Below are 15,431 nucleotides of genomic sequence, written 5' to 3' on the forward strand. Positions count from 1 at the left end.
TAATTTTAGAACAAACGATTTTATCTTTTTTGCTACATTAAAAATATACATTTGATCTCGTTCAACCCTCTTCCTCAAAAAATGTTACAAAGTGTTCTACCCTTTTGGCCTTATGTGACTGATCCTTTTGGCCTTATCTCGTTCAGCCCTCTTCCTCAAAAAATGTTACAAAGTGTTCTACCCTTTTGGCCTTATGTGAGTGATCCTCTCCTCTTGCCTTTGTGAAAAAGGGTGTTAGTGAACATAGAGCTCCTATTTTGGAGCGCAGAATGGGGAGGATAAAAAAAGTGTAAGTACCTAGTTTTTGTTCATCACTATTTATGACTTATCAGTAACTTCTTAAACTAGCGTATGGGATTGAATGATTTTGCAGGCTATAAAACTAGCAGATTATATAGATGTGCATGCTAATTTGTTCAGGACCACATTGGTCGAGAACATGATCAACCTTCTAACAACGAGCTTGGAAGGATTGAGCGATGCATGTGCGCCACTAGCACCAAGGCCGGCCCACTCCATGGCCTCAACCTAGGAGATACCCCCCAACTCCTCCAGCAACGCATCAACCTGTCTCCATCACCATTTTCCTGGATACCTCTCCAAGGTCCTCGCCCCCTCATCACTCTCCATCCATGTTTGATGCCCCTACCTCTTCTACACACCAGCGGACACCACCCCCACACCAACCATCCCCCCCTACCTCACCCTCTATCCCTCATACCCTTGCCTTACTTATTGTTGGAAATCAGTAAAACACTCACTAAAATGTACTCATTTTTAGTTATTGAATGAAAAATTGGATGCAATTTTTTCTATATATTGATCATTGTAGAATGTTTACAAAGGTGTTGTTTATAGCTTATTAAAAAAATGGCATTCATATGACGTCTTGGGTTTAGGGTAAGGTGCTTTGTTATAGCAATCTGTTAAACCGGTCTTTGTAACAAGGTATGCAGCACACAATGTCAAATCTACTGTCTACTATCTATGCACATACTATCGTAGTTTCGTTTCTCTCGGGTACCTGCAGCACATCAAGCGGGAGAAGAGTTTAGTCAACATGATCACAATGAGAACGTAAATTACATAGACACAATAACTCTCAGATGTGCAACATAGTACCTTTTGCATGTTGCACTAGAAAAAAAAAATTGCAAGCATGTTGAGGTCAATCTCATTAAGCAAATCCTCCCGCACCTTTCTTAGGGTGACATTACTTCTAATGCTAACAACTGTCACCATCTCATTTTCATACATTGCTTTAATCGCCCTCAAGGGATTATTAGCATCATCACACATGTCCTGGTCCATAGCTACCAAGTGACCTTTTACCCAATGACACCTTATGTAGTAGAAAGAAACTATGAAGTTTTGTGATGTTATCATACACTTGCACACAATTGACTATTTTTCGACCTTGGACAAAATGCCCTCAGAATCGTGGATATCCCAAGTGTCATCCAAAAGATCAAGGCCGCTTTTTGACTTGTAGATGAACATGGTCTCTATCTTTCTAACCTCTTTGTCGTGGAATAAGTCTATAAACACATGTAATGGCATGAAGATAGAGATACGTACCTGCCTGTTTGCAATGTTTGGTTGTAAGCACTTTTGAAATTCGTGATGGAGCTTGATTCTGAAACACTCAGAAGTTTCAAAAGCTGGGATTGACCACTCTCGAACATTATATGGGGGAAGTGGGAGATGACTCAGGGTGTTGAAGCCATGGGTAGAGGAGGGGTAGAGCGGGAAGTGTTGTAGAAGAAGTCATAGAAGAAGACCCCCGTTTGTGCGAGCTCTCTTCTAACACTAGTTTTGTACATAAGCTCTCCCATCGATGCATGAAAAGCATCAAAGATACCCATTATGCACTCCACTGGTTGTCAATCTTCATTGTCAGAGGGATAAATATCTACAAAAGCAAAAGGTAAGATAATGATCTTAGAATAAAGTTCACAAAAGAAACAACTATCAAGTTTAGTAAACACATAGTTAGGTCTATTAGCAGGAAACCCCAATGGTGCCTCTCATTACCACAGCTCAGAGTGCATATATGCATGCTCAATGAGCACTTCCTTTACTAACTACCCCGGCTGAGACATGCAAAAGTCTTTCACACGTCCTTTGTAGCTATTGACGAATTAGCCATCGACCATGGTCCATGTCAAATTAGATGTTGAATACCTCCACTGACTTGATAGATGTAGATTATCAATGAGGTCGTTTGCTCCCAATTGGTATTTTCTCTACGGGATTTGTGACAAAACACAAAGAAGATGAGGAAAAGCAGCATTGTAGTTGAGACAGCAAAATGCTAGGAAGAGAGTTGCACCTTCAATCTATGCAAACTTTCTTACTTAGACAAGTGCACCTACATTGAATATGATTTACACCACATTTGGACTACCTCTATCCGGGAAGAGGGATGATTTGCGCAAATTGCGGCGTATATTTTCCAAGATCTTTAAGGCAATTAAAACATCATTTCTAGAAACACAAAAATTTGAGATAGAAATGAAATAAATCGGAGCTACCATTACGGTAAGCCAAAATCTATTGGTTGGATGTCATTCTCTCTCTAGGACCAAAAGGACCAAAACTGAGTCCAAACTTTCCCTAATGATATGATGTCAGAGTTTGCATTGAGATTTTCCTCATTTTATGGGAAAGAATATATTTTTCCTAGATTTCTTGCCATAGTTTTGACTTGATTGCCGCACACTCTTTTTATGTATTTGTAGTCATTGGATTGAGATGGTTATTCCGTCTTGTTGTGATCGACTTTGCTCCCACATTGATGAGCATTCGGTTGTTTTGGAAATGAACATGTGTTCACGTACCCATACTCGCAGGAGTACATATAAGATATATACTCGTGTGGCTATGAGCTAGAGGTAGCCAGACTTGAGATTTTGACAATGATCAAGTTTTAACTCTCATTTTGATAGGTTTTGTCAATTTGAACATAGATTGGTGTCAAATTTGTGTATGCTCCTAGTGTCTACAAGATACATGTAATGCACTATTTCTAATCAATGGATATTGTGATTGTGAGTCTACTACTTACAGGTTCTAGGTAGTCACAGGTTCCAGACAAAGATTCCATGTACTTTTGGACATTGAGACTTGCATCAGCGTGACGATTACAGAGCACAGTGTGGTTACACTACTGCGGGAGATTTTGAGTTGATATGCTTGAGCATTATGAGTGCTGGTTAGCTCTTTTGAGAGTGTTTTATCCCTACAAGGAGGTCCTTTTGATACAAGTTTGGTGCACTTCTCTTTGGCATTGGTTTATGCTCATTGCCCTTGTACATGATGTAGACTCATAGCTCTTGTTTATCCCACTTTGATATTGCTTTGGTGATAGTGGTCGGATTGCTCTCCCACTTTGACATTCACTTATGGCAATTGATATGTGTGATAGTTTTGAGTCCACGACAATGACTCATCTAAGACAACAATCTTGTTCATTCTTATGCTTGAGATGATGACATTGTGGTCACATAGGACACATTAGACGGCATTGCTTCAAACACATGAGGCAAAAAAGGAGACGAATCCGAGATGCAAATGCGGCTTTGGCACATGAGAGAGGTAGTTATTGCAGTGGTAGTATACACTAGTGCTGATGATCTCACACTAGCCTTGAGTATATCTCTTGTAGATATGTCTATGAATAGCACAATTTATCCACAGTAGGTACTAGATGGTGATGTTTCTTTTCACATCACACCATGTCATGAGTGGTTAAGTAGGTTTTCTAGTGGGAAACTTGATTGTGTGCTGCTTACCGATGGTTCAACGTGTGATATAGAGGACATAAGAGACATATGTTTGGCAATGCCCATCAGTGCATCATACACAATTCATCGTGTTAAATACATTCCTTAGTTGAGACATAGTTTGATCTTAGTGAGACAATTGAGAGAGGTACTCCTTAGAGAGAATTATTCCAGATGCATTGCGATTTGCCTAGTCATTGCAAGAGGAGCCGGGATTGGCTTTGTCTGCTCTATGCATGCATATGAGGTGCGAGATGTCATAGTCTTGATTACGTCACAATCATGTCACTGAGAGACTAACCACATATCTATTTCAGGTGAGCTCTAGAGTGATTTGCATGACATGTCTATAGATGCAAACGGCTAGAGAAACCATGCTCTAAGACACAACAGATTGATCTTCTTAGGACAAATATGCCTCCTACCATGAAGATGAGCAACATGGAGCTCTTTGACATGCTCAATGCTCATGCTAGAGGTTGATATGGTGATGCCAAGACATGTAGATCAGTCCCTATTGGATGATGAGGAAGTGACGACTACCCTAGAGTCAGGATTGATGCATCTATATGTGAATACTTCTGGTGGTGATACAATGAGCATTCAGATACCTACTGCAGATACATTGGCATATGCCACTACACGTGGCATTGATGCGATTGCCACAACTATGCTGCTCGTACAATGGTGGTGATACAATGAGCATTGAGATACCTACTACAGATACATTGGCATAGGCAACTACACGTGGCATTGATGCGATTGCCACAACTATGCTCGTAGAAATTACACGTTTGTCATCAGCCTTAAGGACTCTCATGTATGACCTCTTAGTGTCGAGACCTGACATAACAACTGTTGTGGAAGCATTTGCAGTTGGGGTTGTCAGTCGAGCGATAATTGACACTAGCATTATGCAGCATGGAGCAGTGCAAATCATTATACGATAGGGTATGCGTGTCAATTCTAGTAAATGCATGCATCCAAGGAGCACTTCAAAAGAGATAGTGGGCATAGGGTAAGACGAGATTCCTCCCACATTCCTCCCCATACCTCATGTACATACTACTAGGTCCTATAGTAGTACCACTTATCAACACATTCGCCTTTAAGTGGGAGATTGTTGGGTTAAAGGTGATGTGCCTCTTATCCCAGCTAGATGCGCCCAACCACCCATCACTTGTACACACCTTATTCTATATTATATAGAAGAATAACTCTTTCACATTGTGGTGAGTTAGTACACCCACATCTCGTGTTCTCTCTCTCTCTCTCTCTCTCTCTCTCTCTCTCTCTCTCTCTCTCTCTCTGCACACACACCACATTCACGCATCCCTTTGTTTGTTTGGTGTATCTTGAACCACATTAGCATAGGTAATTGGAGTTGTGTTTTGTCTTAGTGGATTTTGCATGTTGTTGCCCTGCCCTAGTATGAGAAGGGGGCTCATGATCATACTGTTAAGTATGGAGCCTGATTTACCCTTGTAATTTTCTGTGGTAAAAGCGCACATTTGTAAGGCCCCCATTATGAGGAGAAGCCATCGTGCGTGAAGGAAAATCACTCACCGGAAACCAAAATTTTCACGGACAAGAATTAGGGGCAACTTTAAAGGCCTCGGGGGTGGAGGCCCCCGATACTTTTTTTTCGCCGGAATATTCCTTTTCGCCGGAATATTATGGCCGGACGACGGCCGGAAAGTGGTCGGAAAACAACTGGTCGGTTGGCCGGTGGCCGGTAGTCAATGGCCGATGGCCGGTGGTCGGAAGTCAATGGCCGGTGGCCGGTGGTCGGAAGTCAATGGCCGGTGGCCGGTGGCCGAATTCAATGGCCGGTGGCCGAATTCAAAAGCGGACTTGTCTTCTCAAGGGCGGCCACACATGGGTGGATTGGAGGGTCCGATTTGGACTTATTCGCACAAGGGCGGCTACACATGGCTGTCTCTCATAAGAGAGGGCAACCCTTTTGGCCTATAAAAGGAGGCCATTTCTACACACATTTCATAGTGTGAAGTTGATGCAACAAGGTGAGTGTGAGGTGGTGAGAGTGAAGCAAGGCGGGAGCTCCATTAAGGGTATAATCCCTTTGTAAACTACTTCTTGTTTTGAAGTACTAAAGCCATTGAGTGGCTGCTTTCCCGTGGACGTAGCCCACATTGGGTGAACCACGTATATCGTGTGTACTCTCTCTCTCTCTCTCTACTCTATAATCTCGTGTATATAAATCTGTCTCTCTCCATTAAGTAATCTACTCAATTATCTATTTAGCTACGTCTTATTTCCTAACACATACCATGGTTGAAGTGCTACATAGTTGGACAAGAGCTTTGCCTTTTTTAGGGGTTAGGGACTAGCAAGCCAGTACCTAGGGTATGCGAGGTTACAACTACACTATTCAACAAAGCGTCCAGAAGCGCCATGTTGCCTCCCCCCAAAGGGGAAGGAAATGACTGCCACTCAGAGCGTAGATTTGCTTGAGAAATGAAGATGAAGCGTATGGTACCTCAAAAGCTCTACCATCCGCCCATATCTAGAACATGCTCCAACAATCACCAAAGCTCTGCCATGGATCACCACACTGTGTTTTTACTTTTGAGCTTGGGTCTTTTCCCTGCAAAACATAGATTACTCAATGATTGCCTCCATCTTGTATGAACAAGGGATGGACACTCCAGAGTGGCATGGTGACATAAGACAATTTTTTTTTTTAAAACTCGGCCTAATAAAGTTTGCTTATTTCAAAAGAAAAGAGCTCAACCTTGAGGCAGGGATATGGTTATCTCTGGAGAGATGCAAAAAGTAATTAGGCTCTTAATGGGAAGGCTACGCTTGTGGAGTGCTTTCCTTTTCTATATTTTCTTTAGTTCTTGAGAATAATAAAACTTGTTTGAGTGATTGTATGATACCTAGGTATAGATACCTCTTTTCTTGGCTCTCTTTGTTATCAACCTTTAGGACTCTCATGTACGACCTCTTAGTGTCGAGACCTGACATGGTAGCTGATGTGGAAGCATTTACAGTTAGGGCTGTCAGTCAAGCGATGATTGACACTAGCATGATGCAACATGGACCAGTGAAAATCATTACAAGATATTTGTAGGGTATGCATTCCAATTCTAGCAAGGATATATGCATTTGCACTGCTAGAGCCTATATGGCCGCATGCATCCACTTCAAAGGAGCTAGTGGGCATAGGTTGAGATGAGATTCCTCCCTATACCTCATGTACATACTACTAGGTCCTATAGTAGTACCACTTATCTACACATTTTCCTTTAAGTGGGAGATTGTTGGGTTAGAGCTCGGTTAAAGGCGATGTGCCTCTTACGCCAGCTAGATGTGCTAGAGGCACCGACCTCCCATCACTTGTACACACCTTATTCTATAAGATATAGAAGAATAAGGGGCGACCTCTCTTCGCATACGCACCACATTCACGCATCCCTTCGTTTGTTTGGCGTATCTTAAACCACATTAGCATAGGTAATTGGAGTTGTGTTTTGTCCTAGTGGATTTTGCATGTTGTTGCTTTGCCCTAGTATGAGAAGAGGGCTCAGACCATGGTTGAAGCTCTGCATCGTTGGGCAAGAGCTTCGCCTTTGTTGGGGGTTAGGGACCAGCAAGCCAGTACATGGGGCATGCGAGGTTACAACTACACCATTAAAAAAAGCATCTAGAAGCGCCATGTTGCCTCCCCCAAAAGGGGAAGGAAGCGACTACCACTCAGAGCATCGAGATGTGAAGGGGCCAAGTGAAGGAAAGATTGAGCATGCACCCAAAAGGGATAGATTTGCATGAGAAATAAAGATGAAACGTACGGTACCTCGAAAGCTCTACTATCCACCCATATCTAGAACACACTCCAACAATCACCAAAGCCAGCTCTGTTTTTGCTATTGAGCTTGGCTCTTTTCACTGCAAAACATACATTACTCAATGATTGACTCCATCTTGTATGAACGAGGGGCAGGCCTGAAAATTGCAGGGCACCCTTACCCATCCTAGGGAAGGGAAATTTTCAAGAGTGCCCGTCCCATGGGAAGGGTTGTTTGGCATTTCGACCTTCAAAATGAAGGGCAAAATTTTCCATGCCCTTCCGATCAAATCTTTACCAAAATCCAATTTTTTCACATGTATTTTCAAACAATTGTAACTTGTAAAGAAAATTCTGAAGTACAATGAGAAAGGGTGCACTTTGAAAACATTGCGTAGTAGTACTAAAAATCATTTTCTACAAGATACACAATGAGCAAGAGCAGTAGTAATAAGTTGTAAATGGAACATGCAAATACTTGGAACTTGAAATGTGCTGCAATGCAGCTGCGGTGACGACATCATATATCTTTATTTTTGTTAGGATGTGCCCTTGCTAGAATTGTAACCATGAAGAGTCTCCTCTTGAATTATAGACCTTCCATTGTTGAGCTCATGAAGTTACCGCTATCACTATTCTCTCTGTGAAGCTAGGGTAGACATCTCTTCAACTTCCAGTGGGCCAAGTTCCCTCTAAGTCGTTCTCGTCCCCTAAGAATCACCAATGGCAAAAAAAAAAGATCCTTATAATATTATATAACAACATGAATTGTAGCATCCTAATCATCAGACATGGTTCCATCTTAAACATGATGAAGTGATAGTACGGGTTCATATAAATGGGCTTTGGGAGCATGCCTAACAAACCAGGAGGCTAGCACTATGTGAATCATGATTCGTGAAGGAGCCTTGAGGCTTGAAGGACCTTTGCAATCTTACACTTTGGAGTCGTTGGACTCACAACCTAGAGGTTTCCCAAGGGACTCTCGAGGGCAGCTTGCAACTAATGGATGATGGGAGAGTGCTAGGCAATTCTAGAATTTGGAGCTTGTAGTTGACTGTGAGTATGAGCCCTTGTAAGAATCAATCAACATCTGAGAACAACTTTAAAAGATTTTGCATAGCAAATCAAATTGTGGAGCATCAAGAGTGCTTAATCTTTACTCTCTCCGTAATTTCCTTGAATAAGGCATTATTCAGCCATGCTTTGAGTTAATCTCTAGTGTACTTACCTTCACTTTTTTTCCAACCCACTAGCCTTGATTACATGGCATCCCTCAAACCTCCTCATCTCAGTTGGAACTTGGATATAGAAGCTCTGTGTCAGCAGTTGGTGGATGAGAGAGACGAGTGATGAGAATTCGTCACTCAAGCCTGATGCCTTCATTAGAAAACTCACAAGCAATTGAACGTTCAACTCTCAAGTTCAAGCTTCGAACTTCAATCTTCGCACTTTGTTGCCTCTACAGTCTGCCCAACGCGTTAAAATTCCCTATATTAAAAAGCATACTTGGAATTCCCTATATTAAAAAGTATACCCTAACTTTTTTTAAGGTGCATGACAATGCACGCTTGAACAACCTTCAAAATCAGATTCTATACTCATTAGCGACTCTCAAAGTCCATAGAACATCCTCTAGGTACAAGTCCAAAAGTCCCACTGCCAAGCATTGACATGATTAACTTCGGCATGGCATTTTGAAAGGTTGCCCTTCCCTAGGAAGACCTTGCAAAAATATGCCCTTCCTTGGGGTAGGGCCAGTCGAACAACCTGTCTTTCCTTAGGAAGGGTTATTATAAATTTGCCCGGCGTGTGCAAGGCTAGAAGCAAAGGAAGGGCACGAAAGGTTGAAATTTTCGGCCATGACGTCGAGGGGTGGAAACTCCAGAGTGGCATGGTGCCGTTAAAAAAGTCTAACTCAGCCTAATAAAGTTTGCTTATTTCAAAAGAAAAGAGCTCAGCCTTGAGGCAAGGATATGGCTATCTCTGGAGAGATGCAGAAAGTAATTAGGCTCTTAATGGGAAGGCTGCGCTTGTGTGAGTGCTTTCCTTTTCTATATTTTCCTGGTTCTTGAGAATTATAAAACTTGTTTGGGTGATTGTATGATACATAGCTGATACCTTTTTTCTTCGCTCTCTTTGTAGGCTACAAAGCATAAGATAAGTTCAGGAATGGCGATGGTGAGAGGGGAGGGAAGTAGATGATGGAAGCATGAATGCCCTTCTGAGGACGTGGATGCTCCAATGAAAGCGAAATTTAAGAGACCACCTTTTGCCTTTATACCAGGGGCCGTTGAAAGTCTTTAAATTCAAGAGGGAGAGAAAAGACGGAATGGGGAAGTTTTAATCAGGCCCAAATCTTTCCTCTGTAGCGCCATTCATTCCACGAATTCAAAATTACGCCCATCTCTTCTCTTCTCTTCTGAGTTCTCTCTCACCTGTGTGCGGCGTGCGCGGACTTCTTAAGCTAACTTGTACTCTGCTGGTTTGCTCATCCCCCTCTCTCTCTCTCCCTCTCTCCCAGCTCTTTGAAGGCAATTTACTTCGTGAGAGTCTGCGTGTGTGTTTTTACATGTTAGGTAGTCGTCTTGTTGATCAAAACCCACATTGAGCTCAATACACTCTCTCACTCTCTCTCTCTCTCTCTCTGTCTGTGTTTGTTGTATGTGAGTTTCTCGCTACTTCTCGGCCCTCTAGATGAATGCTTGGAATGGTCTCCGTACTCTCAGCAGCCAGTTTTCTCTTGAGAATTGCGCAGAGAGACAAAGAGGAGCTAAAGTGTGGGTCTCTAATTCTTGCTGACGCAAGACTAGCAGAATGCCGACACACACGGATGCCATTCTCCCCCTTTCTTCACTGCCTTCTTAAGGAGCCTGGATTGACCAGGCAGGAAAAATGGTCATAAGTAAGAGTGCGCCATCTTCCAAGAAACTACCTTGTGCCTGCATTCAAGACAGCAGGCAGGTGACACTTTTGTCGACGCCGTCAAAGCAGGCTCAACATTGCCATTCAGAATCTTATTCAGCTCCAAATTATCATCACAAGGCAGTGGCAACAGCCTCCTATTCTCCGGCCAATTTGACCATGCATCGTTTGAATTCCCCTTGTTGTCAAGCAGCATTACGCCCTCCCTGTTCGCCGCCTGAGAGCGATAACTCATCATCGACTTTCTCCACATTTGGTTCTGCTTCCTCTCTATCCTTCCATGATACATGCAGCTGCAATGGAGTTGTTGGGGACCTCTCTCCTTCGAGTGTGGGTAGCAAAGAATCCAAATCAGGTCTGGTCTCTCCTGTCAGATTGAGCTTCCAGGACATGCAATTGGGCTCTAAGTTGCACACCTTTGGGTTTAGCAAAAGTGCCCATGCAATGCCTCAGAAACCCAACAGTTACGGTGGATGCTTACATGATCGGCTCCATGAGCCCAGCCTTGAAAAGGTTCCAGTTGTCGAAAGACAAGCTCTTCTCAATGGCTATCCTGAATGTAAGTCTGCTTGCATTGGTGCTATCCATCAGCATTTTAATGCAGAGGGATACGAGGGCAGAGGTAGGCAGCAGAGGGGAAGCTTTGTGTTTCAAGGTAATCCCACAACCCAGGATCCATTTGCAAGTCCTAAAACTTCAAGCTCTTCAAGTGGAGGACATGAGCTTTACTGCATGGTTCCAGGGGAACCAATTAATGCCAGCAAGGAGCCAACTCTGGCTGCATATACCCTCAAGACCCGTGATGACTACATCTTTTCTGGGGATAAAACCATTTTTTTCTCTGAGCCCCCATGCAGCCATGAGTTCAATGAAGTCTTTGGCCCTGAGTATAGTATCAAATATGGAAAAACCTTCATGAAGAATGGCATTTACAGGAGTAAGACCGATAATGTAAATGTGCATTTGAGGGAAAAGAGATGTATGCTTACTCATCACGATGGCCTCCTGGAGCAGCCATCAACACCGACAGGAGGACCTTTAGAAGCATCTGCCAAGTATCGAAGACACCCATGTACCAATGTAGAGGCTTGTGCAGATGGGTATCGCGAAACACACAAGTATGTCAAGTGCGTCCTTGAACGCTGCTCATCCCCTTATGATACTGAGATTGGGATTGATATTGCATCCCTCAAGCATCTCCCAGTTTTAATGACACCATGTAAAGAATTTAGCCTCTCACGTGCTCTTTCATTGCACCAATCTCCTCATACATATGGGAGACCGCCTCTTGTACCAACACCAAAGCTAAACAACACACCTTGCTCTCCAGGATCCAAGGAAGCATTACAGAGGAAAAGCTTCACTGGTTTCAGCTCTGATGCAAATGGAAGTCCAGCACAGCATAGTAAGAGAAGGCAAATAAAAGATGGTGCAGATGCAAGCTCCTTGAATAGAAGGGGTTTCAGCAAGACCAGCTCTACTCTTCACTCCAATGAGGAGACTGCCAAGACTGCAAATGAATTATGTATTGGGTCCAGCCGAATTGGCTACGGTCTCAATAGCTATGTAGAGCATTCATCAGTATCTTGCCTCTTGCCTACAGTCAAGAAGAACGCAGAGGAAAGTACTGCTCTTATCCAGGATGGGGCCAGGCATGATGGTGAGTTTATCACAGAGTCGCCCGCAACCTCGTCACGCAAGGATTGGAGAAGTAGGAGTTTGGGTGAAAGAGCCAGCTTAAAGTCTACTGCAAGAAATCTCGAGGCTGCCTTTGCTGGCTTTAAATCAGCTTCCATGCATAAAACAAGCTCTTGCATTGCCAGGGATGTTGCAAAGAATGCTGCTCAACTATGTGATTATGAAAGCATGGCCATTGTTTCTGCTGGCTCTATTGATGGTCATAGGGATCAACATTGCGGAGTAGTCTGTCCAGATAAGTCTTTAGATAGACAGTGCTATTTCAGGGAAGATATGGTGCTAAGTAGTGCAGTATTGAGTAGAAAAGCAACATCATCATCTTCAGAAATGCCAATTATTGCACGTACATCTGAAAATCTGGTCATCAAACCATTGCCACCAAGTTCCCACAAAAGAAGACGGCCAAAGTTTCAGCTTTTGTGCAAACCTTTACTTCCTGTTGCTCAGAGTATTTATCTACTTCCATCATCTAAGGGTGCTCTTCGTGCAGAAACGCCATACTCTTCAGGGTATAGTTTGCAATGGTTGTCTTCAGACCGGTCGAAGGTCACATCTCCAGTGATGTTGCAGGCATCTGTGCAATGCAGCTCGACAGACGGTCTTTCTTGCTATACCATGTCCATGGAGGGTGCAGAGGATATGCTCATGGCGAAAGGTTGCAGGCCGCAAACTCCCTCTTCAACAGGACCAAAGTGGCTATATACATTTCACTCTGGCAAAGTTGCATGTAAAGGTCCAAAAGCAGGTGGATGGAGGAGGTGGACCAAGAGAGAGAACAAGGCAGCTTTAGATCTCATAGGCATTATGCAAGCTGCAAATGTATATAAGTCGGATGCACCTCTTGCTGTGCCATTGAGAGAATGGTCCCTGTCAATGGAGTTTGTTCTTTATGATGGCAAAGCGCACCCAGCTACGTCTCATAGTCAGAGTCTTAGAATCTGCCCAAAAGACTTGCCATCTCACAAGACCTCTGTCCCTGATTTTTCTACCGAAGGTGAGTGGTCGTCATCACATCGCTCCATTCATTCTCGGCTTTCCCATCAGGGGAATGCAGAGACTGAGCGCACATGTCTTTCCACTGCCAGAGGGGCAAGCTTAAGCAATGGTAACAGCTTAGTGCAAGCCACAACCGCCCCTGTGAAGGGCCATACTCGGCACAGGCCAACCTATTCATTGGACGGCTGTAGTGATTCGGACTTAACTGACTCAGACAGCCATGTGCACGATCCTTCCCTGCTTTCACACTTGGAGCTTGCAGCAATAGTCATCCGCCCCTCCATGAAGCGTCATCAAACTATGCTGAATCTCGTGGATGATTTTGATGATACAGGCGGATGGGGTTTGAAATTTTTGAATGGTGGCACCGAAGCAGATAAAGGTCGTGGAGTCTCACACAGAAATGTTCTCTCTATGGATGAAAGCTCTACCTCCATGGAATCTGCAGATCGTCCATATAAGGAATATAAGCGTTTGCTGGACAGCAGCTCAAGGTATGCCTGTTTGGGTGAAGCAGAATCCGAGACTGTGATGGGTAATGGGGAAAGTGGCGAATTGGACATGGAGGTGAATGGGGGTGCTGTCGAACAAAATGCTCTTCATCATGAGAAAGCAGAATCATCTGACTGCCTAACACTTATATTGCCATTGGGTGATCATAGTTTGCCTAGTGCTGGAGTGAAGAGGCCCTCTTCTTTGATTGAGAGGTGGAAGTCGGGTGGATCATGCGAATGTGGTGGCTGGGATTTAGGATGTGGTATCGAGGTTCTCAGCTCAGAGAAGCCAGGTGCAACATCACACAATAGTACTACTCCAGTGCCATCACATGACCAACCCATAAGCATCTTCTCTCTGGTAAGTACTATAATGGTTCTTGAGTTTTTGGTGAAGGTTTTTCTCACACCACCTATATGTGTGCATACATTGTTAACATCGACACTCACAATCATCAAGGCTATACATGGGCTACATTGCTACCCTCTTTGAAAGCTAGATTTGGTTTTCTTACGTTGCTTCATAACGGTCTTATCAGTAACTGGTCATGGCCAACTCATATCAAAGTTTGTGGTGTACTTTCAGGGAAGTGGAAAGGAGCTCATTTTCCGCTTATCCCCTGGAAAGCAAGGGCAATATAGCCTCAGTTTTCATGAGAAGTTATCTCGACTGAGAGCTTTTGCGACCGCAGTGGCTATTTTGCATGGTCGCCAAACAGTATCAACATCACTGTTATCATCAACATCCACATCAACACCAACATCAATCTCAATGTTGTCGTTGTCATCTTCTTGACCTCCATTGAGTGGAAGATTCCTTTCTATTGAAGCAGTTGTGGCTTTGAGAGCTATGGCTTTCAAGGACAGTATCCGGGATGTTTTCTCATTCTTCAAGGAATACGAGTTGTACAGAGAAATTTCTAACCATGGCCACTCCTTCAAGTGGTTACTAACATACATAGGGTTCTATGTGGCATGTCTAACCCTCGGTAAGAACAGCAGATGAAGGCTGCTAGGAAGGGAGATGATTCAGAGTGGAAGTTTTATGAGAATCTGTCAAGGTTCTGTCAGGGACCCTCTTATCACCCAAGTGTGTTATATTGGCTGTCCCCGTTCCCTCTTGAGTACTACGTCTTTGAGTTCAAAACTCGTAAGATAGATTTTTGAGGTTTCTTTGGATTGTTCCTATGATGTTAAAACTCTCTCTCTCTCTCTCGGGGGCGGGGAAAGGGGGGCAAAAATCATGGCTCATGGTGAGGTTGTGGCTGAACCCTTTTATATGGCTTGTTTTTGGTTTGTTAAAACATGCCTCAAAGGAGAAATGGGTCCCTTCATCTTAAGGGCCTCATGATTTCCTTTTCAATTTTTTGTTCAAAATGTCAATATGAGCCTTCACCCTGTTAATTTATTAGAGCTTCTCTTGACAATGGAAATCGATCTTATTGTGTGCATGCCCTCAGCTGATGAAAATAAAGACTTAATGGAGTAGAGATGATGTCAGGCCTTTTCTTAGTCTGTAAACGGGTTTCTACATTTAAGGGCTTCATCTCTTCCTTTCCAATTTTTTTGTTTTAAGCTGCCAATATGACCCCTACTTCACTGATTCATCATTACAGAAAATTTATTATTACAGTGGACTATGGATAGACAATGAATAGATCAAGAAAGTGATCTTATTGTGTATGTGTCTCCATTGCTTGCCCTCAGTTGATAAAAACAAAG

The 15,431-nt window shown here is 43.3% G+C and overlaps 1 protein-coding gene across 1 annotated transcript; it reads left to right on the plus strand.

The window, feature by feature from the left end:
- Window positions 1–9,961: 9,961 nt before the first annotated feature.
- LOC147451998 (uncharacterized) lies at window positions 9,962–15,193 on the plus strand. Its single transcript, XM_086518861.1, has 2 exons — window positions 9,962–14,070; window positions 14,296–15,193. Exons 1-2 carry the CDS (start codon window positions 10,492–10,494, stop codon window positions 14,503–14,505), a joined length of 3,789 nt encoding a protein of 1,262 aa, XP_086374987.1. The 5' UTR covers window positions 9,962–10,491; the 3' UTR covers window positions 14,506–15,193.
- Window positions 15,194–15,431: the final 238 nt, after the last annotated feature.

This window comes from Adiantum capillus-veneris, chromosome 8 (genome assembly GCF_014529385.1).
Source record: "Adiantum capillus-veneris isolate H3 chromosome 8, ASM1452938v2, whole genome shotgun sequence".
Taxonomy (NCBI): domain Eukaryota; kingdom Viridiplantae; phylum Streptophyta; class Polypodiopsida; order Polypodiales; family Pteridaceae; genus Adiantum; species Adiantum capillus-veneris.